The sequence below is a fragment of the Myodes glareolus genome, chromosome 18, assembly GCF_982192425.1.
Source record: "Myodes glareolus chromosome 18, mMyoGla1.1, whole genome shotgun sequence".
NCBI lineage: Eukaryota > Metazoa > Chordata > Mammalia > Rodentia > Cricetidae > Myodes > Myodes glareolus.
Window position 1 is genome coordinate 41,649,601 of NC_142043.1, and position 25,921 is coordinate 41,675,521.

The 25,921-nt window shown below is 44.6% G+C and overlaps 2 protein-coding genes across 3 annotated transcripts in view; one reads left to right on the top strand and one right to left on the bottom strand.

Moving 5' to 3' along the window:
* Tgfbrap1 (transforming growth factor beta receptor associated protein 1) overlaps positions 1-11,597 on the bottom strand; it is a 53,569-nt gene extending 41,972 nt beyond the window's left edge. Inside the window, exons 1-2 of one of the 2 annotated variants that reach the window (XM_048430194.3) lie at positions 11,389-11,597; positions 9,927-10,119 (exon numbers count right to left, since the gene is read on the bottom strand). The gene's annotated coding sequence lies outside the window, so the exon portion shown is untranslated. Of the gene's footprint in view, positions 1-5,433; positions 5,556-9,926; positions 10,120-11,388 lie in introns of those variants that run through there. The other variant, XM_085679624.2, reaches the window with a different exon arrangement.
* Positions 11,598-11,770: 173 nt separating this feature from the next.
* Tslig2 (tRNA splicing ligase complex subunit 2) lies at positions 11,771-22,534 on the top strand. The gene is made up of 4 exons (XM_048430195.3): positions 11,771-11,929; positions 14,004-14,170; positions 17,591-17,966; positions 19,807-22,534. The coding sequence occupies exons 1-4, from the start codon at positions 11,831-11,833 to the stop codon at positions 19,861-19,863; spliced, it is 699 nt and encodes a 232-aa protein (XP_048286152.1). The 5' UTR covers positions 11,771-11,830; the 3' UTR covers positions 19,864-22,534.
* Positions 22,535-25,921: the final 3,387 nt, after the last annotated feature.

The following is a 25,921-nucleotide window of genomic DNA, read 5'->3' on the forward strand; positions in this document are numbered from 1 at the left end:
GGTTTTCAGAGCAGTCTGAGGCCTAGCCAGCCTCAGGTCTCAGCGACTCGGAAGGTGGGGCAGGATATGACTACTTGAGATCACAGTTCAAGACAAACCTAGGCAGGAAGCGCACTATGGCCCCATCTCCTCATTCTACCCCACCCCAGAAAGAGGAAAATTGGGACTTTTGCTCATTTGAAATATTTTACATGGATTGGCTTAAACTGGACTGGGGCAATGAAAATTAACTTTTTTTTTTTATTAAAAAATCATTTGTGTGGACTGGAGAGGTGGCTCAGTAGAACAGCACTGGCTGCTCTTCCAGAGGTCCTGAGTTCAATTCCCAGCAACCACATAGTGGCTCACAGCCATCTGTAATGAGATCTGGTGCTTTCTTCTGGCCTGCAGCCAAACACGCAAACAGAAATTATATACAAAATAAACAAATCTTTAAAAAAAATTATTTGTGTATGCCACATGTGTAGGTGCATGCAGAGGCCAGAAGAGAGCACCAGATCCCCTGGAGTGACAGGCACTTCTATGTTGCCAATGCTGAGTTGTCTGGAAGAATACAAGTGCTACTAACCACTGATGCACCTCTACAGTCTAGAAGCAGACTCCTGGTAGGGGCAGAACTGGAGTCTGAGCTGAAAGCAACAGTCAGCGGAGATGTTTAGATGGGCCTTGGAAAGGGCAAAGCACTCTGGAAAGACCAAGTTCCCAGCGCTCGACTATCCCACAGAATGATGACAGTAGGAACAGTAAGTGACAGACATTCCCAGTGTTAACTGAGAATCTGAACTCTGGCTATGGCTTGGCCACCTGCTTGTGAGCTTGTGTGAGGTGGTGTCTCTACATCTATATACAGGGTTTGGATTCCATTGTAGGTTTCTTCAACACTGTCACCTAGCTGCCTAAGGAGGACAGGGTAGTTTAGATGGCTTGATTGACCATGGTTGGTATTTGGAGAACTGAGACTCCAATCTAGGCATCTTAACGCCAAAGCAACAGGCCCTTAACAGGTGTCATGCTGGTTCAAGAATGGGTGCTGTGTTTAACATGTATAGTGCAAAGGATGCTCAAGCCTGGATGGGTACCAGGCAACACACCCATGAGAACACTATGGCTGACCTGCATGAGAGCCCCAAGGACTGGCTTGGTCATAGTTATTTCTAATTCGCTACATTCCTTTCCTCTTTTCCTTTCTCCATTTCTCTCTTCGTATTTTGTTTGTGTTGTGTGGTAGCAGGGTGCTACTTGTTTGTCTGAGACCACTGTAGTCCAGGTTGGTCTTGAATTCACTATGAGCCAGGCTGGCCTCTATCTCAAATTGATCCTGTTATCTTGGCCTCTTGAGTACTGGGATTACAGATGTGCACTACCATGCCTAGATTGAGACAGGACCTTGTCATGTAGCCAAGGCTAGTCTCAAACACAGAATTCCATTGATTTAGTCTCTGGGGTGCTAGGATGGCCAGAATGCACCAGCAAGCCCAGCTTCCTTCCTTACAACAACTCTGAGGAGAACATGACAGACTGAGGAGAAGCAATGACAGAGAACTGAGATGTCCTATGGCTTGTTTAATGGTACACAGCCACACGGGGATTGGGCCCAGTTTTTTTAACTCTACATTCTCCCAACTCTACTGATTGATGGATCGTGCTGACTTTAGTTCCTCTGAGCTAAAGTCTTCCTGACCATAGCGACAACTTTAAACAAGAGGCTTGGATCATTCAAAGCAGCTGGTCCAGTAGTAACTGATCCTGAGGTGATTCCTGAGACCAGCAGGGCTCTTACTTCTCTGCTGTGGGCCCCAAGGATGAAGCCTCAGACTCCACCTACCTTGCTGAGACTCAGGTACATTCCCATCAAATCAGGATATATATTTACCTGACATAAATTGTTCTTGCTGACAGGCACCTCAGTTTAGTGACTCAACCCTGAAATTTGCTAGAAGCCAACAACAAATGCATTAGCTTGTAACCAGACAACACTTGATTAAAACGAGTACAAAAGAGACAGCAAAAAACTAGGTGCATAAAGAGAGAGAGAGAGAGTCATAGAACATTGGCCTGTTCCAGTGACCTGAGAGAGACAGAGGGAGGGGATAGAGGGGAGAAGTCAGCTGTGGTCTAATTTGTCTTGATACTACTCTGGCACACATCTGCACCTAACAACTCCTCACTGTGCAAATACAAATGCTAATAAAAATATGGAAGTATAAGTTGTCCCCTTATCCATGGGTTCCATATCTGAACCCATGGATGGAGGATTCAATGGAACCCATATCAAAAGCATTTGGCACATGTCATGTGTATCATGTAAAGCTTCTATATTTGTCCGTACCAAACATGTTCATCTAGAGATGACTTAAAGCATATGGCTGCACATATAGATGTTACATACATCTATACTGCAGCATCTTATATTCTATACTACTTAAGCCCCACAGAGTTGGTATCCAAGGAGAATTCTGGGACCTAAATCTATAGATACTAAGGGTGACTGTGTACATATATTTGTCCATCACATACACGTACTATATATTCACATATAGAGTATGCACTTACCAGACAGATGGTATGGACACAAGTATGACTAGTGTGTCTCTAGGCATGTAGATATCATACACATCCTAAGTGAGTTACATCAATGGTTATAACTGAGGAAGCGAGGTGTGAGGGAAGTGGAAAGGAACGAGATGATAATGGGGTCTCGCAGGCATGTACCGTGTAACACCATCCTACCACTGAATCCCCAAACACCAGCAAAGAATTATCACATGCCGACGAGACGTCAGGCAGTTATCTCGTGCACATACATTGTTTTGCTGGATTTTAATTTATTCTCCAGCAGCTACTTGACTATGAAGAAACGTCTTGATCTCCAGACTTCAGGAAGATATCTAAGGGTATTTTGCAAGAAGCATTCAACCTTATTTGGGGCAGTCCCAGACTGAGTTAAGTTTTGCGTTTGTTTAGTGGTCATGTATTTTTTCATATAGTAAAGCAGGCGGGTTTGCCACAGAGGAGACGAGTTGTGAGATCTCAGCCAAATTATTCTGCAGAACCCAAACACCCGCCTGCCACAAATCATGACTTTAATGTCTTTCTGATGAGGACTGGATCCTGACCAAGAAGAGATGCTTAACCCATTCAGGGAAACTGAGTCATTTTTTATAAAGGATCAAAGCTTTAACATTAGTATAAAAGGCTGTTAATAACTGTAAAAAGCAGAAATGCTAATTGCAAGTCAGGTCTGGAAAAAAACATGTACCGTTTTTGTTTGTTTTCAAAACCTTCATTTACATTTGTGCCAGGCCCCTATTCATTTGGGCAGAATTTTTTTTAAAAAAAAAAAAACAACAACAAACAAACAGGGACTTTGGTAGCCCAGGCTCCCCTCTGTAGCTAAAGAAGACCTTGAACTCGGATCCTTCTGCTTCCCCTCCCAAGTGGAGGAATGACAGCCTTGTGCCACTGCACCTGCCTTCATGTGGCATTAGAGATGGAGCCCAAGGCTTCCTTCATACAGGCTAGCTCCATACCCTCTGAGCTCCATCCTCAGGCCCCCAGAGTTGCTTCTTAAACAGGAGACTCCAGGCATTGTGAGCTTCACAACTAGTAGAAGCTACTGTGAAGCACAGGGCAGTACCAATCTTTGTCTCCAGAGAGTTTAGGCCAAGGCTGACTCGGTGCTGCAAGCCTGCTGCAGTGAACAGCTCCGTCCCCAGCTCTAGGATTGCCAAAGGACTGCTCCTCAGATAAGAGTGGAGGAAGAATGGGAGAGGAAAGGAAGGCCAAGAGTCCTACCAAGTCTTACCAATGAGCTGAAAACGCTCACATTGGCATGGACGGTGAACTGAAATCCAGAATCCACAGCTTAACTCCAGAGACACGCCTCCATGGGATCGACGATTGCTCACAGCACAGAACCTTGGGTTTTGAGAGTGGAAGCATGGCCTTATGCTCTCATTTCTACTGGTGAGCAATCATTTACTGTATTTCTGTTATGTGTCAGGTCTTATGATAGATGCCTCCCATGAATATTTTATGGGAGTCCACACACCTTTTGTAAAATTAGCCCTACTTAGTGAATAAAGGGAGATAAGACACAGCCTTGTGTAAGTTAGGCTGGCCTCAAACGTGATACAGTCATGGATGACTGATGACGGTCCTGAACTCCCTGTCTTTCTACCTCTATCTCCCAAATGCAGGTACCACCACACCCTGCTATTAGTCCCATTTTGATCAGGAAAATGGCACCCAAAGGTCACTGTTAGGAAGTGACAGGAGTGGGATCTACACCCACAGCCTCACCCTCATCATGGCCACAGAGTGTGATAAACCAGGGTCTGGGGAAAAGTGCTATGGGCAGGTTCTTGGGGATTCTGGTCAAGCACAGTCTTTGATTCCACACCAACATGGTAGTTGCTTGGTTAGCAGAAAGGAAAGGAAAATGAAAAGGAAGCAGCTGTCCAAATGTCTCTTCCTTTCTGACCCTGGAGCTGTGAGTCCTCAGCTTTGCTGACCAAGAAAGAATCCTGACCACCAACAACAGAGTGCAGCACACAGCACACACCAGTAGGTCTCTGCCCGCATGCTCCGGCCAGCAGCAGGCAGGCCAGCTCACAGGGCAACCCTTCCCAGTGTCTTCCCAGGCCACCACATTAACACCAATGTTGCCCGCCTGCCCTCCTGCCCCAGCAGGCCTTGTCCAAAACACAGGGGTGATCAATCATATCTGTTGGACTCCAGTCCCCAACTAAGAAGCAGTGTGAACTCTTCAGCACCCAGGTGTAGCCCCAGAGCAGCGGCCTCTGAGACTCAACCAACAGTCCTTTGACAGAAGCAAGACCAGAAGGCAATTGGACAGCCTCATGAAGCATTCTTAAGAAGTCAGGCAGAAGGCCACGGAAGGAAAAGTCCCACTAGGGAGCAACTCCCTGATCTGGTGCACCCGTGGTAAACACTGGGACCAGGGTGATCAGATACAGGCCTCCTCTTTCCTCTTCAACATTCCCCCGCCTAGTCTTCCCCAGTCTCTCAGTTCAGACCTGAGACCGACCCCGATTTCAACCCTTAATCCACAGAGCTCGGGAAACTTCAATTCCAGCACGCATCCCAACCCTTACACCCGAAGGGTGGAGGCGCACCAACACAGTCCTTCCTGATCCTGATCTCTCTCTCCCCAGAAACGCAAGTTCAAGGGCTAGGTCTCTCGGATTTTCCTCTGCCTTACACTGACACACCCCCAGATCACAGGGTACACAGTGACCCCGCGCGGGTGAACACCCCAGGTTCCCCCAGCCTGCACGCCGGGCCCCGGCGGCACAGCTGGCCCAGTCATGCAGGCACCCGACCGCTCCCGCCCCGCTGCACCTGCGCGGGCGCTCGCCAGGGCCGGTCGCGCACCCCCGCGGCTCCCCCAGGCCGTCCCTCGCCTCTTACCAGCGCAGCGCAGCCGTCCCGCGCCGCCCGCGGCCTGGGGCCCCGCCGCCCGCTTCGGCCGCGGCTCCTGGGCTGCCGGCCCCGCCGCCGCCGCTTCCCGTCACGTGGGCCGCCGCCCGGCGCCGGCGGAGGGAGGGCGGGCGCTCGCCGGTGCCCAGGCCGCCGTGCGCCGCTGGGGGGCTCCGCATCAGGCCTCGGTGGTGCGGACGGAGGGCGAGCGCGCGCCGGCCAGTGCGCAGGCGGCGCCGACCCCTACCGCCACCCCCGGGAGGGCAGAGTCTCCACCGGCCGCCTGGGAAGCGCGGAGGAAGCGCAGCCTCATCTTCTCTGCTTTCCCCTCCATGGCTGCCTACTACACAGCAGCGCCGGGCAGGTGGAGGCTCGGAGAAATGCCTGCTGGACAGACGGGTGGACGGACTGAGAGCCCGGACCCGACTTGGCGAGTGGGGATGCCTCCTGGACCGCAGTGTGCCAACTGGGGGCACGCCGTGTAGATTCCCAGGCCCACTGCTAATCCAGGCTGTATGTAGGATTGCAGGTCCTGGAGGGAGGAGCGTCTTTGCAGGTTATTCCTTCTTAGCTGGGAGCCCCGGGGCGATTCCACCCACTTCTTTTAGGGCTATCTATCAATGGCCACTCCTTTGTGTCAAGCCGTGGTGAAGAATCCTAGAATCCTTCTTCCGTGTAGAATTAAAACCCAGTTTCCCGATTAAGGGTTAGGAAGAATCATCAGTACTATCAGCAACAAATAAACCAGACAGGTTCCTCCAGTTATTTCCCCTGACTTGAGAGCGCGCTATTGAGGTGGCTTAGAGTTTCCCCACCCACATGGCCCTGTCCCCAGAGTGTGTAGAAAAGATGCCACCCCAAGCCCCAAGAGTGGGCAACACACTATTCTGTAGTCTTTTTTTCAGAGGAGGAAAGCTGGTGGAGATGAGGGTCTAGAAAGACTAGCTTCTGAGGGGACCTGCTGTCCAGCAATTTATACCTTGTCCTACCCTTACGAGGTACATACTTCAATTTCCCCATTTTATTGAGGCAAAGAGAAGTAAATGACTTGTCCTGAGTCTCATTCTAGTAAGATTCAAAAAAGAAACTCAGAATTCAATAACAGTGTGTTTGCAACAAAAAATTAAGCTCTATTATTAAAATAGTTTATGTAACAACTTTTACATTCCACTTTAGATGACCCAGGAGTGAAGAGAGTAATCAAAAAAGATGTAAATCAGAAATAAATGTTTTCTCTTTTAGTTTGTTTTTCGAGACAGGGTTCCTCTGTATAGCTTTAGAGCCTGCCCTGGAACTCACTCTGCAGATCAGACTGACTGGTCTACTCACAGAGATCTGCCTGCCTCTGTCTCCCAAGGGCTGGGATTAAAGGCAAGCACCACCACTGTCCAGTATAAATATTTTCTTCATGAGAAGGCTTACCATAGGTTTTTTAAATAGCAAGCTCTGTGGTTGAAACATCTGTTCTTGGGACATATGATTCATCTACATCACAAATGAACTCCCTTTAGGTAATGCCTGGACTATGAAACATGCCTAGATATCTTCACGTTGTTTCTTTTGGGTCCATTTAAAAACAAATATGGTGTCATAATTTTCAAATGAATGTTTTAAAAATGACTTTTATATGTATGAGTGTTTTGCTTGCATGTATGTGCATCACGTGGGTATAAGAGCACACAGAGCTCAGGAGAAAGCATCAAATGTGGACCTGGAGTTACAGATGGCTGTGAGTCAGGTGGATATTGGGAACCAACAGAACTTACAGAGACTTACAGAACTTACAGAACTTACAGAGTCAGGTTCTCTGTAAGAGCAGCAGGCACTTCAACTGCTGAGTCATCTCTAGCCCTCAAATGAAACCCTTGGGCCCATATCAAACACTGCAGTGACATTTCACAGGATGTGAAAAGATGTGTTCTGACAGAAGACTAAAGAAAATGAGGCATTTCCTAACTACGACTGCATGCTTCAACAGTTGGCAAACACTTCCAAAAGGTAGTATCTTCTGTCTTGTGCTATGTACTCCAATTCTATTACGCGCTTGCTCTGTTTTATCTTCTTATATAAAATATAAAAAGCACTCAGCCAGTTTTTAAAAATTGGGTGATTTAACGCTCAACATTAATATACTAAAGTATCTTTAAAAGCCCCTTACTAGTGATGCTGGGGTGAAACTGGGGACCTGTTCATGTTGAAGATGCTCTTTATCACACAGCAATGTTATTAACCCCAGAAGGTTTTAATGCTAATAATCTCTGATTCTAATATGTATACATTCTTAAGAAAATATCTAATGGTTGACGATTAGCTAATATCTATCATGCTTGGACATCACTTTTAAAGACCAGGTTAAAGACATTTATGATTTTAAAAGTAAACATGGCTTATGCTAGGTTGTGGGAGCTTTTATTGTATAATACTAGCTTATTTAATGATATATAATCATTTCATATACTTGTACTTTAGCTCTAGCAAAATAAAATTTTCAGTTATTACTCAATCAGCTACTTCCTGGGCAGCTCCTTCATGCCAAGTGCTATGTCAAAGGCTAAGTCAGACTGTCTCGGGGAGCTTACTGTTTTGAAAACCACAAAATTAGAAAGATGTGCGCAATAAAAACTTACCTAACCAAACTACAAAGTCAAAAATAATGTGCTTTAGAGGTTTGGTGACAATGGAGCTCAGGTAGGAAGTGCCTAAGAATCATCCAGCACAAACTTAGTAGTTCTTGCTGTGTGGCAGGCAATGTGCTGGAGGCTCAAGTTCAAAAGATAAAAAGAGGTAACCTGTGAGAAAAGTGCCCTGATCTGAATGTTTCCATGCTCCCAAATTCCTGCAGAAACGTATTCCCCAGAAAACAGTATTAAGAGGCAATGCCTTTAGGATAAAGTTCATGAGTGGAACCCTTTACCCCTCTGCCACGTGCCATATGAAGGACACAGTGAGATGTCACCACCTCTGTGGAATGGATGCTTACTAGATGCCAAATTCTCCAGTGCCTTCGTTCTCCCAGACTCCAGAACTGTGAGAATGTGTCTCCGGTGTCTGTGAGCCACCTAGTACTCGTCAGTGTGTCTGTACACACTAAGACACTGAGGAATGAGAAGCACTAATATTGCAGGCAAAAACACAAATCCAGAATGTGAAGCATTTCATTAACTGTTACCTTCACTTTAAAGTTCCTTACCTTATGCTCAGATGAATTATTGAGAAATAACACACATTTCTAGAGGTTAGGAAGACAACTCAGTCATTAAAAACACACTAGTCATTCTTGCAGAGGACCCAGGTTCCATTCCCAGAATCCGCATGGCAACTTACAACCATCTGTAACTCCAGTTTCAGGAAATCCAATGCCCTATTCTGACCTCCTTGGGCACGGGGCACATACAAAGTTCACAAACATAAAAACCATAGACTACATAAATAAACATTTGTAGCACAGTATCTTAAGGTTTCCTTGATCTACAAACAGAATCAATGCCTAAAGTTCATAGAGAATATTTTTCTCCTCAATTACTCATCCTACAAACATTTTTATTTCTTCTTTTCGTTTTGAGACACGATTTCATAGCATAACCCAGACTTGCCTCAGGCTCAGGCTCCCAAGTGCTAGGATTAAAGGCATGTCTCATCATCCTGGCCACCAAAACCTGCTGAGAACCAACTAAATGCAACATGATGTACACTAGTGAACTTGGTGTGGGAGTGGCTAGAAACTCAGGGAACTTGCCTTATTCACCATCGAGGGAGGGGTGAATGAAACCCATGGCTGGTTGGTTCCCCTTGGCTTTGTCTCTGTTCTCTAGAGTTACCAAATCAGAATGTTAACGAGTATTTCTGTTTGAAGCTCCCATCATGTTACAGTGACAATATTCTCACCACCATGGTAGACTTTCCTCCGGTCTGTGTCTAGACTGCAAAGCTCATATATGTCAAGAGGAGATGCCAGAGGCATTAGGTTCTCACAGCCCACGGGAGTCCTTTCCCTCATTGATAATTGATTTTCAGTCTTTGGGTTCCTGGCTTCTGCTTTGGAGCTTGATGTTGGTATCTTTGTCATTTAGTGTGGTTGAAATATTCTTGAAGCAGCCCTTCAGCTTGGACATACTTAAAGTATGATCCCAATTTTCTTTTTTTAAATTTCCAGTCTAGGGCTTTTTCACTAGCCTAAGAAATAAACTCCAGTGAAACACAGTTGGCAAAGTGTAGACTCCCCAGAGCTTCCTTCTGTAGAGGCTCTGCCTGGGGAGGAGTAGGCAGGCATCGCAACAGGAGCCTATTTCCCCTGGGGTCAGAAAAGTTTGATATGAAACTCATTATAGTTTCTTTTCTCATAATCTTTTTTTTTTCTTTTTTGTCTTCCGCCCTGTGGTTTCTGTTTTAGATGCACCCAGAGTAGTTCTAGTGGATTTATTTTAAGCCAAGAAGTGCTTTGGGTAGTGGGAGTAGTTTTAAAAAAAAAAAAAGACAGATCTTACCTGTCACAATATGTCTGCAGATGAAAAATCTGAAGCTTCAGCTAGGGTGAAGGGTCTGGAGAGCCACAAGGAAAAGGAGTATTGCAAGGGCTTGGGACCACATTTTCAGACTATTAAACTTGTTGCTTCATACACTGGCTTCTTGCTCCTTCTCTCCCGTGATGTCAATCAACAGGTTACAAGATGGAAGAAACTGGAGAGGCATTTGACATACTTTAGGTGTGAGACAATTATAATTTTATCTTGGCGATAAGAAGCTATAAGGGAGAGGAAGTAGCTGTCCTCAGTGAGAGTGAGAATGGGGTTAGAATCCATGGCTGACCCACTCCAAAACCGGCCCCTTCTCTCCTTCTTTGCATTCTTTGACCAACACCTTTCTAACACCACTCAGTGCTTCACAAATACATACACCTCATGTATTATCTCTATTTTCTCATTCCTCAACTGTTTCCCGAGGAAGGAACTGAGGCCAAGAGACCTGCTCGCCCAATGACTGTGCAGCAATGAAAACTGGGCTTGGTTTCAAGTACAGGTTCCCTGAAAGGCACCTGCTTTAGCCACTTAAGATGACCGCCCAGTGAAGGAAATGGAGACAACGATGCCACCCGAACTGGTTTCATTATTACATGACAACATAAACGTTAATTTGAATATAGCACATCACTGCAATATTACAAAGCTAAGGCACTTAATTCCAATCCTGTACATTCAGACCAGCTTTAAGACTGCTCATTTCAGGGTAGGTCATAAGATCTCTTTTAGATCAGCTTCCTAGACACAAAAAGGAAAGCACTGGATTGGATAGTGTTGTACACCAACTTTAAAATTTTCCCCCAGCTCTGAAATTGTTCCTATCCCTAAAGTATTACATAAACAACTTGAAAATTTTGCAAGATGTCTCTCAGCTTTATCTCATAATTTAGCAGCTCACTCCCAGCTGTTCATATTTTCATAGACAATTCAACGGTTTCCAATAAAGGGTTATATTATAGAACATAAAAAAATAAGCGCTCAAAACACGTATGAAGTACAACTTTTAAATGTGCAAAACTCGAGGTCTCATCTCTTTCCATGAATGATTAAAGAAAAGCAGAACAGACTTCTCACAATTATTAAAACATAGTTGAAGCCAACAACTTTTTGTCTTAAGTAAAAACTATTACTTCATTGTAATTATTAGTAAGCGCAGAGGCAATTTGCTTGATTCTTCGCTACTGTCAGTCTGTGATCTCCAATTACCCTTTCTGTGCCTCATTTTCCCCAACCGAGAAACAAGCATCCTAGTAATACACCAGGCTGTTCTGCGGAATAACTGTGTCGCTACCACTTTTTCTGCTAGTGGTAGTCACTTTTCACATGTGAGCTGGTTGCTTTAAAGTATCGTTCCAGGGAACAAAACTTAGATGCTTAGGTACGGGGATTACAGAGAATTAATTCTATGGCCTGGCCATATCGGGCTTACTTTATGTAGAAGGGAAATTAGGCCATCAACGATAGAGACATCGTAAAAAGCGAAAAGAAGGACGTGCCAATCGGGGTCAGGGTTATCCGCCCTCTCGCTCGATTCTGTCTCTCCACGCAGTCGGGAGAATCCCTGCGGCCTCTGCCATGGGACGTCACAGGAGGCGCGACCAATGGCGGCCCGCTCGGGTGGCTTCGCCTTCCGTGTTTCCGACGAGACCCCGCCCGGCCCGGCCGTCCCAGAGCTCGGTATCCTAGCCCATCCTCCCGGCTGAGCTGCCTCAACCAGGGCAGCCGGCCCCACACTCCACCCTCCGCAGAAGGCATCAGGCAGAGTTCGGGCGCGCCGAGTGACACCGGAGTCCCGCCCCCGTATGTCACTTCCGCGACACTTCCGCCGCGGTGCCTTGTGGGTAGCCGGCCGGGGTCTCCTGGCGACGACCATGGCGGGGGATGTGGGCGGTCGCAGCTGCACGGACGCCGAGCTGCTGCTGCACCCTGAGCTGCTGTCCCAGGAGTTTCTCCTTCTCACCCTGGAGCAGGTGGGGCATTTGGGCCCGATTGAGGACCGACGGGCAGCCGGGCGGACGGGCAGGCCTGCGGGGAGGCTCGTGGCCGCTCCCCGCCCACACAGATCCGGTGGGGCTTGCCTCACTCGCAGCTCCAAAGAAACCTCGAGAGAGTGGCTGGAATCCCCGAAAAAAAAAATCCTCAGTAGCTCGGATAGGGCGTCTCGGACGACCTCCGCTGCCTCTGTGCAAGCAACGGCCTACGGAAGAGAGGGATTGGGGGAACAGACATACGGGAAAAGTCTGGTGCAGCCAGGGCTGGATCCAGAGCATCTGAAAAATAGTCTGTTACTCAGCTTTTCGCCTCCCTTAGAGACCCAGAAACTGAGTCCCAGAGAGATGGCCTTACTTCCTAGGATCACTAGCTGGACACGGTCACCCTTAGGAGAACTTAAGGCACCTGGCTTTCCCGTGGTCTGCTCCCCCCACCCAAGCTGGCGTGACCTAAGATAATAAGCAAAACATCAAAGAAAAACGTGATCAGTTTTATCCAAATTGATGAAATTTGCGCTAGGGTTTTATGTGACACACTTTGTTTTCCATGTGTTTTTTCTTCCCCTAACTACCCTATGTTTCATTAACTGCAGTTCTCCGTACATTATTTTAAAGGTGGCCTTTAACCCGTGGTTCTGAAGCTTTTAAGCACTCAAGGATTAGCGAGGACTTATAAACATATACCGACCTCCATCGTCAGTGTCTCATTAAGTAGGTTCCGGATTTGCCCAGAAAGTGCATTTTAACTAATTCTTGCTCTTGACCCAAGAGCAACACTTTTTTGTTTCTTCGAGGCAGGGTTTCTCAGTACCTTTGGAGCCTGTCCTAGAATTCGCTCTTGTAGACCAGGCTGGCCTCGAACTCACAGAGATCCGCCTGCCTCTGCCTCCCGAGTGCTGGGATTAAAGGCCTGTGCCACCCGGCTAAGGACAGCAAGTTTTAATTAAGCACTGTTGCTAGAAGCCAGCTTTTCAGTGCTTTCCAGGCAAATGTCATCCTCTGGGAATGTTGTGTAAGAATTTCAGGGTACTCCACCCCTGAGCGAATTCAAGATGAAAGTCAGCAATACACTATATAAGGGAGACATGATTTAATATTTAAAAAATGGAGTAGTCAAGCTAGTCCAGCTGGCATTGATTTTTTTTCAGTTTTGCATTCATACATTTCTCCAGCTTTTGCTAATGTGCTTTGCTTTAGTGTACTTCGTGACGGTGAGAGGAAGTTGGGGAATGTGAGAGAATGGGGTTATTTAGGCATGCGGGGTGGGATAGTGAGTTGAATGGTGAAAATGTGGGGCGTGGTGTTCTGTTACTGTCGTCAGAATGGGGAGTTCAGTTGCCTTCTGCAGGAGTAGTTTAAGCTCATTTCAAAAAGCTATGCAGGAGACTGTCATTTCAAAAACAATTCAGGAAATATCAGTGTGTCCGTGTGTGTGTGTGTGTGTGTGTGTGTGTGTGTGTGTGTGTGTGTGTGTGTTGGGGTGGGGGGTCTCCATGGTAAAGGCAGTGCTTGGCATACTTAAAGGAACTGAGTTTAGTTCCCAGCACCAATAAAACAAACAAAAAACAAAAGCAGGTACCCACCCCCCCACATTAAAAAAAAAACATGAGAAAAATAAACACAGGGTGAGGCTGAGATCCTACCCCACCAATTTGACCTTGATGATGATACTCAAAGTAGTTTATGGACAGAATTGGATAATACGCTTTCTTTTTTCTATGTTTCTCAGATAATGCCCCATTTTCATTTAGATTGAGGTGGTGGTGGCAGTAATGGCCCTGTCCTGCAAGAATTGGACGGTTATAGGCAGAAGTCCTCTACAGTGAGGGCATGTGACCACTCTAAGATGAGAATCAATTTAATATTTGTAGAGTTTAGTGGGTCTTTAATACCCTATCTAATAATACCTTATAGGACTCTTAACTGGATATAATTGTGAAAATAGTTTGATAATTTATTTTTAAGCATAATGCTTTTTACTGTGTTATGCAAATAGGTAGTTTTTTAAATAAAAGATGTTGTTTTGAGATAATTTTTGTTTCCTCTCCTACAGAAGAACATAGCTGTTGAAAATGATGTAAGAGTAAACAAAGACAACCTTACTGACCTTTACGTCCAGCATGCCATACCACTGCCTCAGAGGGAGTTGCCAAAGAATAGATGGGGGAAGATGATGGAAAAGAAAAGAGAACAACATGAAGTAAAAATTGAGACCAAAAGGTACTTTCTAGTGGTTTTAGGTTTCATGGCTTCATCTAATCCTTCATGACTGAAGGGTTTTGTTTTTGTTTTTTTTTTCCTACCAGATTAACTTAGGCAGAAAAAAAAAAAAAGACATTTATTTGGTAGCTGTTAATCGAACACCAAGTACTGTGATTGCTGTAGCCGACAATGTTGACATTCCTTCTTTCCTGCTTTCATTGAGAGAAACTCCATCAAGTTGAATATATGCTATGGAGACAGGTGAACCTTAGAGAGGTAATGGCAGTTTTGGGTAAAATGGCCAAGAACTGCTTCATTACAGAGTGACATTTCAGTAGATAGACCTGTAAGAAGTAGAGATTTGTCTCTTATTCCACTCTCTGAGAACCTGGATCTACAGAGTGCCCGCCACGTATCAGGTCTAGGTTTGGAAAGAGATGGAGATAAAACATCTACTATTAGTGAATGGTAGGGATTGTGGGTTCAAGTGAAGCTTGTGGATTTGGGGGATTTTGGCTTTCTTCTGTGATGAGAAACAGTGAGAAGGTTTTGAGGTAGTGGTAGTGGTGACCCCACTAGACAGCATTTTAACAGGATCACCCTCCCTACTGAACTAAGAAGTAATTTAACATGGACAGTTTCAAGAATGGTTTCAGAACTCAGTTGAGAACTGAGTTCAGTTCTATAACCCAGGCAATAAACGATAGTTTTGACTAAAGTAGGTGATTTGATGGACTAGGGTCTAGATGTATTTTGTAGGTAGAACCAGTAGTATTTGTTGACTTTTGAGGAAAAAGAGGAGTCAGGTAAGACTTGACTAATGTGGAAATGAAGAATCTGTTACCTAACTTTGGGCATTGTCGTTTAATTCTTAAAAGACTTAAATTTCAGAAAAATTATCATAAAACTGTAAGCAAATTATTTTTTAAAAGAAAATCACATAGTACTAATGAATGTTACTTATTACCTGGTGAGGATGGCATTCTAAAGAGTGTTTGCTCTAATATGTATTATGTATATTATGTATGTATTATGTAATATGTAATAGTATTGATCAGTTACTTGGGCTTTCTCTACTCTATGTAAGGCTCTGTCATAGGCAGTGCACTAGAGATAAGAGGGTGAGGACTGGAGAGCTGGGGAGACAAGGAGGCTGTAAGTCTAACTTAATCAGTAGTTTTGATCCCTCCTGAGTCTCTTAGCTGAGGTCATTGGGCAGTGTGAGTAGTTGGATATATGTATGCTCTCAGTCTTGGGGAAAAGGAATACGGATGTAGTCTTGCCTTTGCGCAGGAGTGATGTTAGTACAGGCTGCACATAGTGGAACTTTCACAAGCCTCTTAACTGTTAAATATACCTTTCATTTTGTTTACTTGTTTATATTCATAAACTCAAGCAGTATTATTAGCACTTGTCCTAGTAATGAGCAAAACTTTGAGTGCTGATCATACTTTCCTTCAAAGCTAAACTTCGTGTGACAGCCGCTGGGTATTGTTTGGAAAAGATTTGGCTCTATTTTAACAATTAGCGGTTTGGGGGCCGAGTTTCAGCTTAGCTGTAGAACACTTACCTAGACAGTGCACAGGGTCTGGGTGTGATACCCAGCACCATTTGACCCCTGCCCCAACCCCACTCATGCACATACCCAGAATTTTACAATTTGGCTCTGGAACCAGGGCGTTATAGTTGAAAGGATTTAGAAGTGTCCTGTTTTGTTGAACTCATTATTGTTTGTGTGGAGAAACTGAGATTCAGAGGAATGCCCTAACTTGCCCAAGGTGCCACACAGTCTATTAGTTGTGTTTCTGTTGCTGTGATAAAGCACCATGGCCAGGGCAGCTTGTGGAAGGAAGAGTTTATTTGGCTTATGACTCCAGAGGGCAGAGAGCCCATCACCATCCCAGGGAGGGCACTGTAGAAAGCTGGGTGGCAGGAACAGCTGAGGGCTCACATCTCAAACTCCACACAGGAATCAGAGCAAACTCCAAATGGTACGAGTCTTTGAGCCAGTGGTTTTCAACCCTTGGTTCTCGACCCTTGGTTCAACCCAGGTTGAAGGACCCTTACCAATAAGACCTATGGAAAACAGAGGTATTTACATCACAGTTCATAACAGTAGCAAAATTATAGTTATGAAGTAGCAATGAAAAATTTTATGGTTGGAGGTCAGCACAACATGAGGACCTGTGTTAAAGGATCACAACATTAGGAACGTTGAGAAGCACTGCTCTAGAGCCTTGTGGCTCCATAATGCCTGCCCTCCCTCAGATGATGTAACTGACCTAAGATGAAAGTGGACATGGAGGCCTCGCCCTGCCTGAATGAAGAATAAGGCTGTGTTTCACAGTATGAGCCCGCTCCCTTGGCCTATAAACACCATGCACTTAGTTTACAGCAGATTTGTAGAGTACCTGTGCTCTGTAAATAATAAATTAGCTCACTGAAGCGTCCCTACAGCCCCTGCCTTCACTTTCACCATCCCTCTCCCATCGTTCGTCCAGAGCGGTACCCAGCCCCGCAAGCTCCATTCCCTGCAAGTGCCCTGTGCTGGCTACCATTCAAATCTTCTATACCTTGTTTTTATTTTATGCGTTATGTGCTTATATGTGTTTAAATTCACAAATATAATTTCCTGCAATATTCAGTCCTGTGCTTCAGAGTACTGAGATGCACCAATTAATTAACCAGTGGTTATGATGACTCATCAAACCTCATACTTAAAGCTGTACAAATATTTTAATCACTAATTATAAAATGCTCAGACATTAGAGACACTTCATGTCTACAATAGGGTTTCTCTTTGTTGTTTGTGAGCTACCACTGTGGGAGTCTTGTTGCTGTTTTATAGTTTCTCTTTGTAAACAATAATTGATGTGATTGCATGGTCAGGATAGTGTACCAATAAGCTGCTCTTTTTTATTGTGGAGCTAATTAATATTTATTTCCCATACTTTTTTATTTGTTTGATACAACACCAAGATCAAAGCAATTTGTAGAAAGAGGGGTTTACAGTTCCAGGATGCGTCCAAGACAGGATCATGGCATCATGCTGACACAGTTGAGAGCTCACATCTTGAACTGTAGGCAGGAAATAGAGGACAAACTGGGATTGGCAGGAGTCTTTAACTCTCACACCCTCCTTCACCGAGGTACTCCTCTATAGCAAGGCCACACCTCCTAAACTTCCCAGACAGCATCACCAAAAGGAGATCAAGCATTCAATTCCCAAGACTATGAGGGGCATCTCACTCAACATTTTAGAAATGTTTTTATAAAAGATGACAGAATTTATTATAAAAAATACCTTTTTACTTTAAAGCACTAGAAAACTGTTTCTTTGGACCCTTTACCTCAGTCTGGTCAGTAAATTTTGTTGCTTATTGTTCTGATCTGCCAGCACGTGTGGTGCTTCTCAAGAGAATGTCTCTCTGCTTTCAGGAGTGGTGCTGTGGATGGATTAAGGAAAAGACCCCTCATCGTGTTCGATGGGAGCTCAACAAGCACAAGCATCAAAGTGAAAAAGACGGAGAATGGAGCAGACGAGCGCCTCAAGCCCCCTGCCCAGACAGGCTCTACCCGTGATGCCTTGCAGAAATTATCAAATTCCTCTTCGAGGGTTTCACCCCTAGTATTGTTTTCCAATTTGCCTATGAACAATAAAACGGAGCACAGTAATAATGACACTAAACAGAACCATGACTTAACACATAGGAAAAGTCCTTCCGGTCCTGTGAAGTCGCCGCCTTTGTCCCCTGTGGGAACTACTCCCATAAAATTAAAGCGAGCTGCTCCTAAGGAAGAGACAGAGACCACGGTAAGTGTGTCTTTCATATTGACCATGGCACCAAGCATCTACTCTGCAGCCCCAGATCAGCCAACTATGCTTCTTGTCTTTTGTTGGGGATGGGGTGCTAAAAACAAGCTTATTTCCTGTTTAAAGGGTTAAGATCTGAAAAGAGTTTTAGAGTTTAAAATTTGACTCCATGTCAAGCTATTGTGGAATTTTGATAGTTAAGCTGATACCTCTTTCCTTACTATGATGTTGTGAAGGATCACCCTAAGACCAGTCCCTGCAGCAGGGAAGGCTTAGTGGATCCATCCACACAGAACCCACTGAAGCCCTGAGAGAACGATCCCTCCCCTCCCCTCCCCAGCCTCTCAGTCTGCCCCAGTAGGTCCGGTGCTGCTGGTAGCAGCACAGCATGTCTCACTGGTTGAGCTGGGCTGAGGAGCAGAGGGTGGGGTCCCTATGACTCAGTGAGTGCCATTCCAGGGTGGGTGGGTGCTGCATCTCCGAGGCTCATCAATGCCTACAGGGAAGAGGGCTTGCAAATGCTTGACTCCGCAGTCCACAGTGCCCCCTCGCTGCCCTTCAGCTCTGCGGTAGTCTGTTTGGTTTGGTTTGGTTTTTTGAGGCAGGATTTCTCTGTGTGTTCCTGACTGTCCAGGAACTCACTCTGTAGACCATGCTGGCCTTGAATTCACAGAAATCCACCTGTTAAAGGTGGGCACCACCACCACCCACAGTAGTCTGGTTTTTATGTCTCGTTGCTCATATATTCGAATCCTGGAATCTAAAAATCTACAATGATTATTGTTTTTGAAAGTTTTCTGCATTTCTTTCTGTGTAAAATGAGTGCAGGAAGGCAGATTTCCTAAAAAGTTCTCTTTCTAGGGATTAAAAAGCTAAATACTCACTTGTTAGTGATGCTCAAAATGCTACTGTTTGGGGCAGCTCATTTATGCAGTAGTGTTTGGGTCTGGACCTAAATCTGTTTGTACTTACATAAAACATACCCTAGAGACTGCTCTTCCCCAAACGCCAGATTTCTTTACTTTGGAAGGATAGAGGAATTCTGAGGGGAGTCTCTCACATACAGTGTGTTCTACTACACTGAAGTGTCTGGGTGGGTGCCTGGGTTTTGTACACGAGTCGCAGGTGCATGGCTCCCAGTTAGGTGGTAGACCACGCTTTGATTACAGGGCATACATGGCACACCAGTCTGCCCCATACTTGTGTTAACCACCTGTGAGACAGGAGAATATGGGATGAAAGGCAGAAAAGTAAGCCACATCTGAAATACAGTTACTATGAGGAGTGAGCCTTTGAGGTCCACTCAACGTAAATAGACATTTATGTTGCTATGATCTCTGTATGATTGTGTATATGTACCATTTAGAAATGTAATATTTAGTCACAGTTTCTCACGAAGTTTAGACTGTGGTGTTGGTGAAGGAGGTGGGCTAGGTGGGGAGGAGGCAGGCAGGTTGCAGCAGCCAGACTTATCAGCTCTTCCTGTTAGAATCACTATAAGAGCTTCTAGAAAGCCAAGAGAGGCCTGTCCCTCTGTCTTCTGCAGTTAATGGTACTACTGTGGGATAAGGGTCAGGATGTGTGCGTGTGTGCGCGTGTGTGCGTGTGTGTGTGTGTGTGTGTGTGTGTGTGTGTGAGATACTGGTGCAGAACATTTGAGAACCAGGAATAGACAAATGGGAGCCAGATATACTTACTTTTTAATTGAGCACCATTCCCATTAGGTGGCAGCAGAGCTCTTGTAGTGACTTAGCCTTGCCTGCCCCTGGCTGAGTGTGTACCCCTCTGAGCTGTTCTGAGGCATCTGCCATTGTAAACTGGTTCTGCTCCTGTCTTCCAGAATGCCCTGAAGCCTCCAGAAACAAAGAGGAAGATACAACACGTCACGTGGCCGTGAAGGGCGCCTCTGGGAAGTCACCAGAGCTGCAGCTGCAGTTTTCAGATGAGTCCACAGTGTTTACTGAGGTCCTGATCACTGTGGGATTTTCTTGAGGTTTAAAATAGGTTTGGGAAAAATAAAAGTATTGTTCCTCCCTTCCCCCATTCCTTCTTTCCTTCCTTAAAATGTCTTGACTTTCATGTCCCAATTAGGGAAGAATTTTTTTTTTTAAATATAACTTTGTACACATCCTTTATAAATTTCTCTTCCCAAGCAAAAGCATATAAGAGTTCTCAGTATTCTGGGAAGTATTACCACCTTTTTCGTGAAGGGCTCACCTAGAAAGTGTTGATGGTGTTGCTGGAAAAGCGTTCTACTCTTGGGTTGCTTGCGCCACGTTGTCCCACAGAAGGCAGGAGGGACGTCAGGCTTGCTGTCCCTTCCCTCTCAGCGTCAGAAGCTACTCATGCAGTTTTAGAATGTTCTGTCGTGCAGGGTCTTGCCTATTCTTTTCTTGTGCATCTTGAGGTCTCGTTGTGAGTTCAGCTATTTCTTCTGAGCTTTATCTTGTTAAAATGAGACTGACTTCAAAGTCTTCAGGCTGGGTGATCAGGTGAGAGGCAGTACTTGATGGCAGAGAGCATGGGATGAGGGTGCTAGAATTCTAGACATTAGGAAGGTCCAGACCATGTGGCAGTGGTGGTGGGAGGTGGACAGTCATCCTTGTCAGGCCATTGGAATTGGAATTCACTGTAGAGTGCAGCACAGAAGTGGACTCCTAACTGAACGAGGTTCCTGGGCTATAATCTGGCTTCCTGCAGGGCTGTCCCATGCAGGGTTATTTTTGTGCAAGTAGCATTATCCACTTGTATAATAATGGCAAGTGAAAACATACTATTTGCTTTACATTCATGTCTTCTAGTATCTGTTCCCCTCTTTATATTTCTAACTAACAGCAAAGATACTTTATACCTTTTCCATGTGTAATCTTGAGATTGGATTGTTTACCTTGTTGGTAGACCTTAGGGTCATCTCCTTACTTTGATTTGTTAAAACAAGCGTTTTAGATCAGTTATTGACTAGCCTTACAAACCATAATTCAGCCTTGCAGGTATGTACTGTTCTTAGATAGCAATCCTGTAGTTTTTTAGTGTTCTGCTTTTTTCCAGACTTTGTACACATAAGACAAATTTGATGCATCTTAGTGTTGCATGAGTTGTTGATGCTACAGTAAGATTTAAATATATTGTTATCTGCAGGGCTGATTAATTAACATTGTTGATGGGAACTGTGCTCCTATATGTAACTGTGAAGGGAAATTTTAAAAGTGCAGCTTTTAGAGTAGAATGACATATTATATTTTATATTCAGTTGACCCTTCTGCTTCCACCGGCATTTCTCTCTTTGAAGAGAGAGTTAGCCATTTGACAGTTTTAAGTCAGTGGGAACTTATTTTTAGTTACTCAGTGAAATTAATTTTTAATTTGTATATTTAACTTACAGAGTAGGTTGGTAATAACAGCTGAACTGTGTAACATTGTTGCTTCAAATTGAAGTTTATACTATGAACATTCAGCATCTACGCTCACATAGCAGCATATTATTGAGCTGTTTTGAGTTTGCGAGGTGGAGAAGCATTGAACCAGGCACTGTGTATTACATACTCCCTCTGTCACAGAGCTCTGTGCCTCCTTAAGGGATCATGGAACTGGCTTCCTGCATGTGATGAAGCATGCCAAGCCCTGGGAATCTGGAGAAGCAACTATGGGAGTCTTGTTTAGAAGTGTTTCCGTGTGGGTTAGAAGGACTCAGTGTGAGTGCCGAGCTACTCTGGAATAACTTCACTTACTAACATAGGGTTTGTAGTGTTGCTTCTGATTCTGTGTCCCAATGAGGCCAGCTGTTCTGATTACTGGGTTGGACAAACAAATGGCAGTAGAGTCAGTGGGTAGCCTGTGAGGTACAAGAGGTACCACATCTGCCATCAGCAAGTCGGCCGTGTTTTCTCCCACCTGTGTATATCCTACTCTCGTTTCCATTCTCCTTTTTCTCTAGGTCTCAGCTTCAGACTTAGATTTGCAAGTTGTATTGTATCTGTGACCTTACTCCATTCACTAAGGGGTGAAGACAGTCTGACCCCAGTCCTCTTACATCTGAGGGATCATAGACCACTGTGTGGGTCCTGCAGTCTGGAGCCCTGCAGCACCAGGGCACTAAATTGCTTCCCAAAGGCTGTTACAGCAGCATAGTTTTCCAAAGTAGCCTTATTGGTCTAGACAGCTGCCAGACACTGGAAGAGCAGCTCACTCTTACCATGAGGCTGGTATTAAAATCTTCAGAATCGAAGTTTTTATTTGAAATTCTAGTTTGGTTGACTTTGAGAGACAGTTCTAAAACTGATGTAGAGACTCATTCAACAGCAATGAATCTTTTAAAAACTTACATTAAGTAAAACTGCCAGTAGATTAACTCACCCCCATGTGTTAGAGCTTCCTCTACATACTGCTGTGGAACTTGAGCCTTGTTGAGTTGCTACTAATTGGTCAACATGTTTTTAAGTGTGCTTTTACTAAATGCTTGTGTAAGTTTTGTAATTCAGTATAGAAAAGGTTGACCTTGTAATGTACGTTTTTGTATGTATAGTCTTTTAAGTAGCCCTGTCCTTATTTAAATAAACTGAATAAAATTATCTTGAGCAGAACTGTCATTTGCAAAACAAATAAAATGGAAAAATATTCATTTAAGTTGATGTGACTGAAGAAACTGCTTCAGGAAGTATCATTGTGTGTAGCATAATCTTTTCTATATTGCATTCATTGTGCTCAAACAGCCCAGCCTGATCACCTGTTGTGATCAAGAGGGCAGTTAATGATGCCATGTTTGAGACATCTTGATTGACATGAAGATGCACATTCCCAAGTATTCCTGAACAATGAGTAAATGGGACAAAGCAGAAATTTGATTGACCTGACTTAGGGCAAATGACCTGAAGTCACCAGCGAACACCCCCACCCCGGGGAGGGTGAGCACTTTTCAGAGGTGGCCTCACCACAGCCCTCTGGCTTATACCTCTTCAGGGTCAGGAGCACAGCCCTGAGCTTAAATGACTGATTCCTTAGCCAGGATCTTAATGTTACTGCATTTGAAGACTGAAGTTATAATCAAGGAACTTGGAAAATATTCTGGTAATTTGCCATTTTGAACAACAACAGCAAAAAATAACTGCAAAGACAAAACTCTCCCTTGCTTTTGGTTGATTTTTACTAGTGTGTTTTATGAACTGAAATATCTTTAATCTTTTTAGTTGCTTAATAACTTAGTTAATTTCCTTATTGTGAAATAAAACATAAAAATGTGAGTTCCTATATATTTTTAAATGCCTGATAATGTGTATCTTAGGGTTGAGTGAGGTGTGTCAGTTCCTGATTCCATGGAGAAGGTAGACCAGTGAACATGGAATGACGAGGTGTAAACCAATAATTTATTCAGTAATCTATATATAGATACAAGGAAACTTTATGCTTTGGGTTATGGCTAAGTTACTTTTCTATAGCTGTCATAAAATACCATTCCCAGGGAGCCAGTGACCTCCACCGGAGCAACCTCTACCGGAGCAGGTATGAGGGAGCGGCCTCCAAGGGAGCAGTCCTGAGCCAGCAACCTCTGTGGGACCTGGCTGAGCCAGCAACTTCCACAGGAGCAGGCCAGAGACTTCTACAGGGGCAGGCCCAAGTTAGCAACCTCTGCAGGAGCAGGCCCCGAGCCAGTGGCCTCATCAGGACCAGGCTCAGGCAAATGACCTCTGTGGGAGCAAGTCTGAGCCAGTGACTCCACAAGAGCAGGCCCAAGCCAGTGACCTTAGCCAGAACAGACCAGAGCAAGCGACCTCCACTGGAGCAGGCCCAAGCCAACCACCTCCATGGCACCAGGCCTGAGCCAATGACCTCTGCAGAAGAGGCCCAAGCCAGCAACTTCCATGGGAGCAGGTGTGAATGACCTCCAAGATTGCAGCAACCTTCAGGAATGCCAAGTGATGCCCAGGATGACTGGCTTTGTGGCCCCAACTCTACCACAAGGAGCAACCATCTCAGCCTTGGATCCACTGGCACCTGGAAGAGTGATCACCAGAGACACGGTCCCAGCTACTCCAATCAGAGGAAAAGATGGGTAGAGAAAGTAAGAGCACACTTAACACCACAAAGAACACCAACAAAAACTAGTGGCTCTAAAACAACAAGACTTGAACACCCAGTACAGATGAAACAGAAGAAAATGACCTAAAGAATAACTTTAGGAGAATTTTTGAGGCCCTTAAAGAGGAAATAAAAAATTCTCTCAAAGAAAAAATGGAAGAAGTCAAGAAATTCTTTAAAACCACGGAAATCTTACAGTACACCAAATAGACTGGACCAAAAAAAACCAAAAGAACCACCCTTGCCACATAATAATCAAAACATTAAACATACAGAATAAAGAAAGACTATTAAGAGCTGCAAAGGAAAAAGGCCAAGTGACGTATAATGACAGACCTATCAGAATTATACCTGACTTCTCAATTCAAATAATGATAGCCAGAAAGTCCTGTTCAAGCATTATGTGGGCATTAAGAGACCACAGATGCCAGCCCAGACTACTATACCCAGAAAAACTTTCAATCACTGTAGATGGACAGAACAAGATATTCCATGACAGAATCAGATTTAACCAATATCTAGCCACAAACCCAGCCCTACACAAAGTATTAGAAGGCAAACTCCAACCCAAGGAAGTTTGCTACACTCACAAAAACACAGTAGACGATCTCACAGCAGCAAATCCCAAAGATGGGAAACACACACAGTAACATCACCAACAAGGAAACTAAAATAACAGAATCTAGCAATCAGTGGTCATTACTATTCCATAATATAAATGGACTCCACTCACCTATAAAAAAAGCATAGGCTAACAGATTGGATACAAAAACAGAATCCATCCTTCTGCTGCTTATAAGAAACACACTTCAACTTCAAAGACAGACATTGCCTGGGATGTAAAGTGTTGGGAAAATGGACCTAAGAAACAAGCTGGTGTAGCTATCCTACTATCTAACAAACTAGACTTCAAACTAAAATCAATCAAAAGAGACATAGAAGGACATTTCATATTTGTCCCAGGTAAAAATCCATCAAGAGGAAATCTCAATACTGAATATCTATGCCCCAAATACAAGGACACCCTCATATGTTAAAAAAAAAATACTATTAAAGCTTAAATCACGCATTAGACCCCACACTAATAATGGAAGACGTTAACACCCCACACTCAGCACTGGACAGGTCTACCAAACAGAAACTTAACAAGAGAAATAAGGGAACTAACAGATATTGTGAATCAAATGTAAAAGAAAAAATTAAAGATGTTGTAAAATGTAATGAAAATGACCACACAACATAACCAAATTTATGGGACACAAATGAAAACTGTTAAGATGCTGCGGGAGTATCTTCCGCTGCTTCAGCCAATAGTTGCTGAAGCAGCAAGCCCACGGTGCTGTGGGAGCGCCTTCCAGCCTTCCACTCCGTCAGCCAATAGCCGCTGAAATACCAGCCCACTGGGGCGTGGTATATTTCTCTTTTAAAAAGAGCCACAGAGCTCGGTTCCAGCGCTTGGTCCCAGCTCCTGCTCCCAGCTCCTGCTCCAGCGACTAGGTTCCCTTCCTGACGGTTTATGGTGTATGTAAGTTTTACCCCCCAAAATAAATAACCCCTTAAAACATAACTGGTGTGGGATTGATTCACCGTTATTTGGCGCCCAGCGTTTGGTTTAAGAACCACCCCACCCCCTCCCACCCCCAGCTCGGCCTCTGGCTTGGCTACCTGCCACCAGCTCGGCTTGGCCAGCTCGGCTTGGCACAAGCCCTCCCTCAGCCATAACCTCCACGCCTCCCAGGATACACAGGTCCGGACAGTCTCTGCCGGCCTACTTTGCCCTGTTCTGCATGGATTTTTAAATTTTTCCTTGCAACGTGAGTCAAAGAGCTCACAGCGGAAGCTCCCTTTGAAGTTCCAGCAAACTGTTTGAAACCCCTGCCATC

Coding starts and splice junctions, on each gene's coding strand:
- Tslig2 (XM_048430195.3), top strand. CDS start 11,831: ATGGCGGGGGATGTGGGCGGTCGCAGCTGCACGGACGCCGAGCTGCTG. Junction 11,930..14,003: donor TCCTTCTCACCCTGGAGCAG/GTGGGGCATTTG, acceptor CCTCTCCTACAG/AAGAACATAGCTGTTGAAAA. Junction 14,171..17,590: donor GTAAAAATTGAGACCAAAAG/GTACTTTCTAGT, acceptor CTCTGCTTTCAG/GAGTGGTGCTGTGGATGGAT.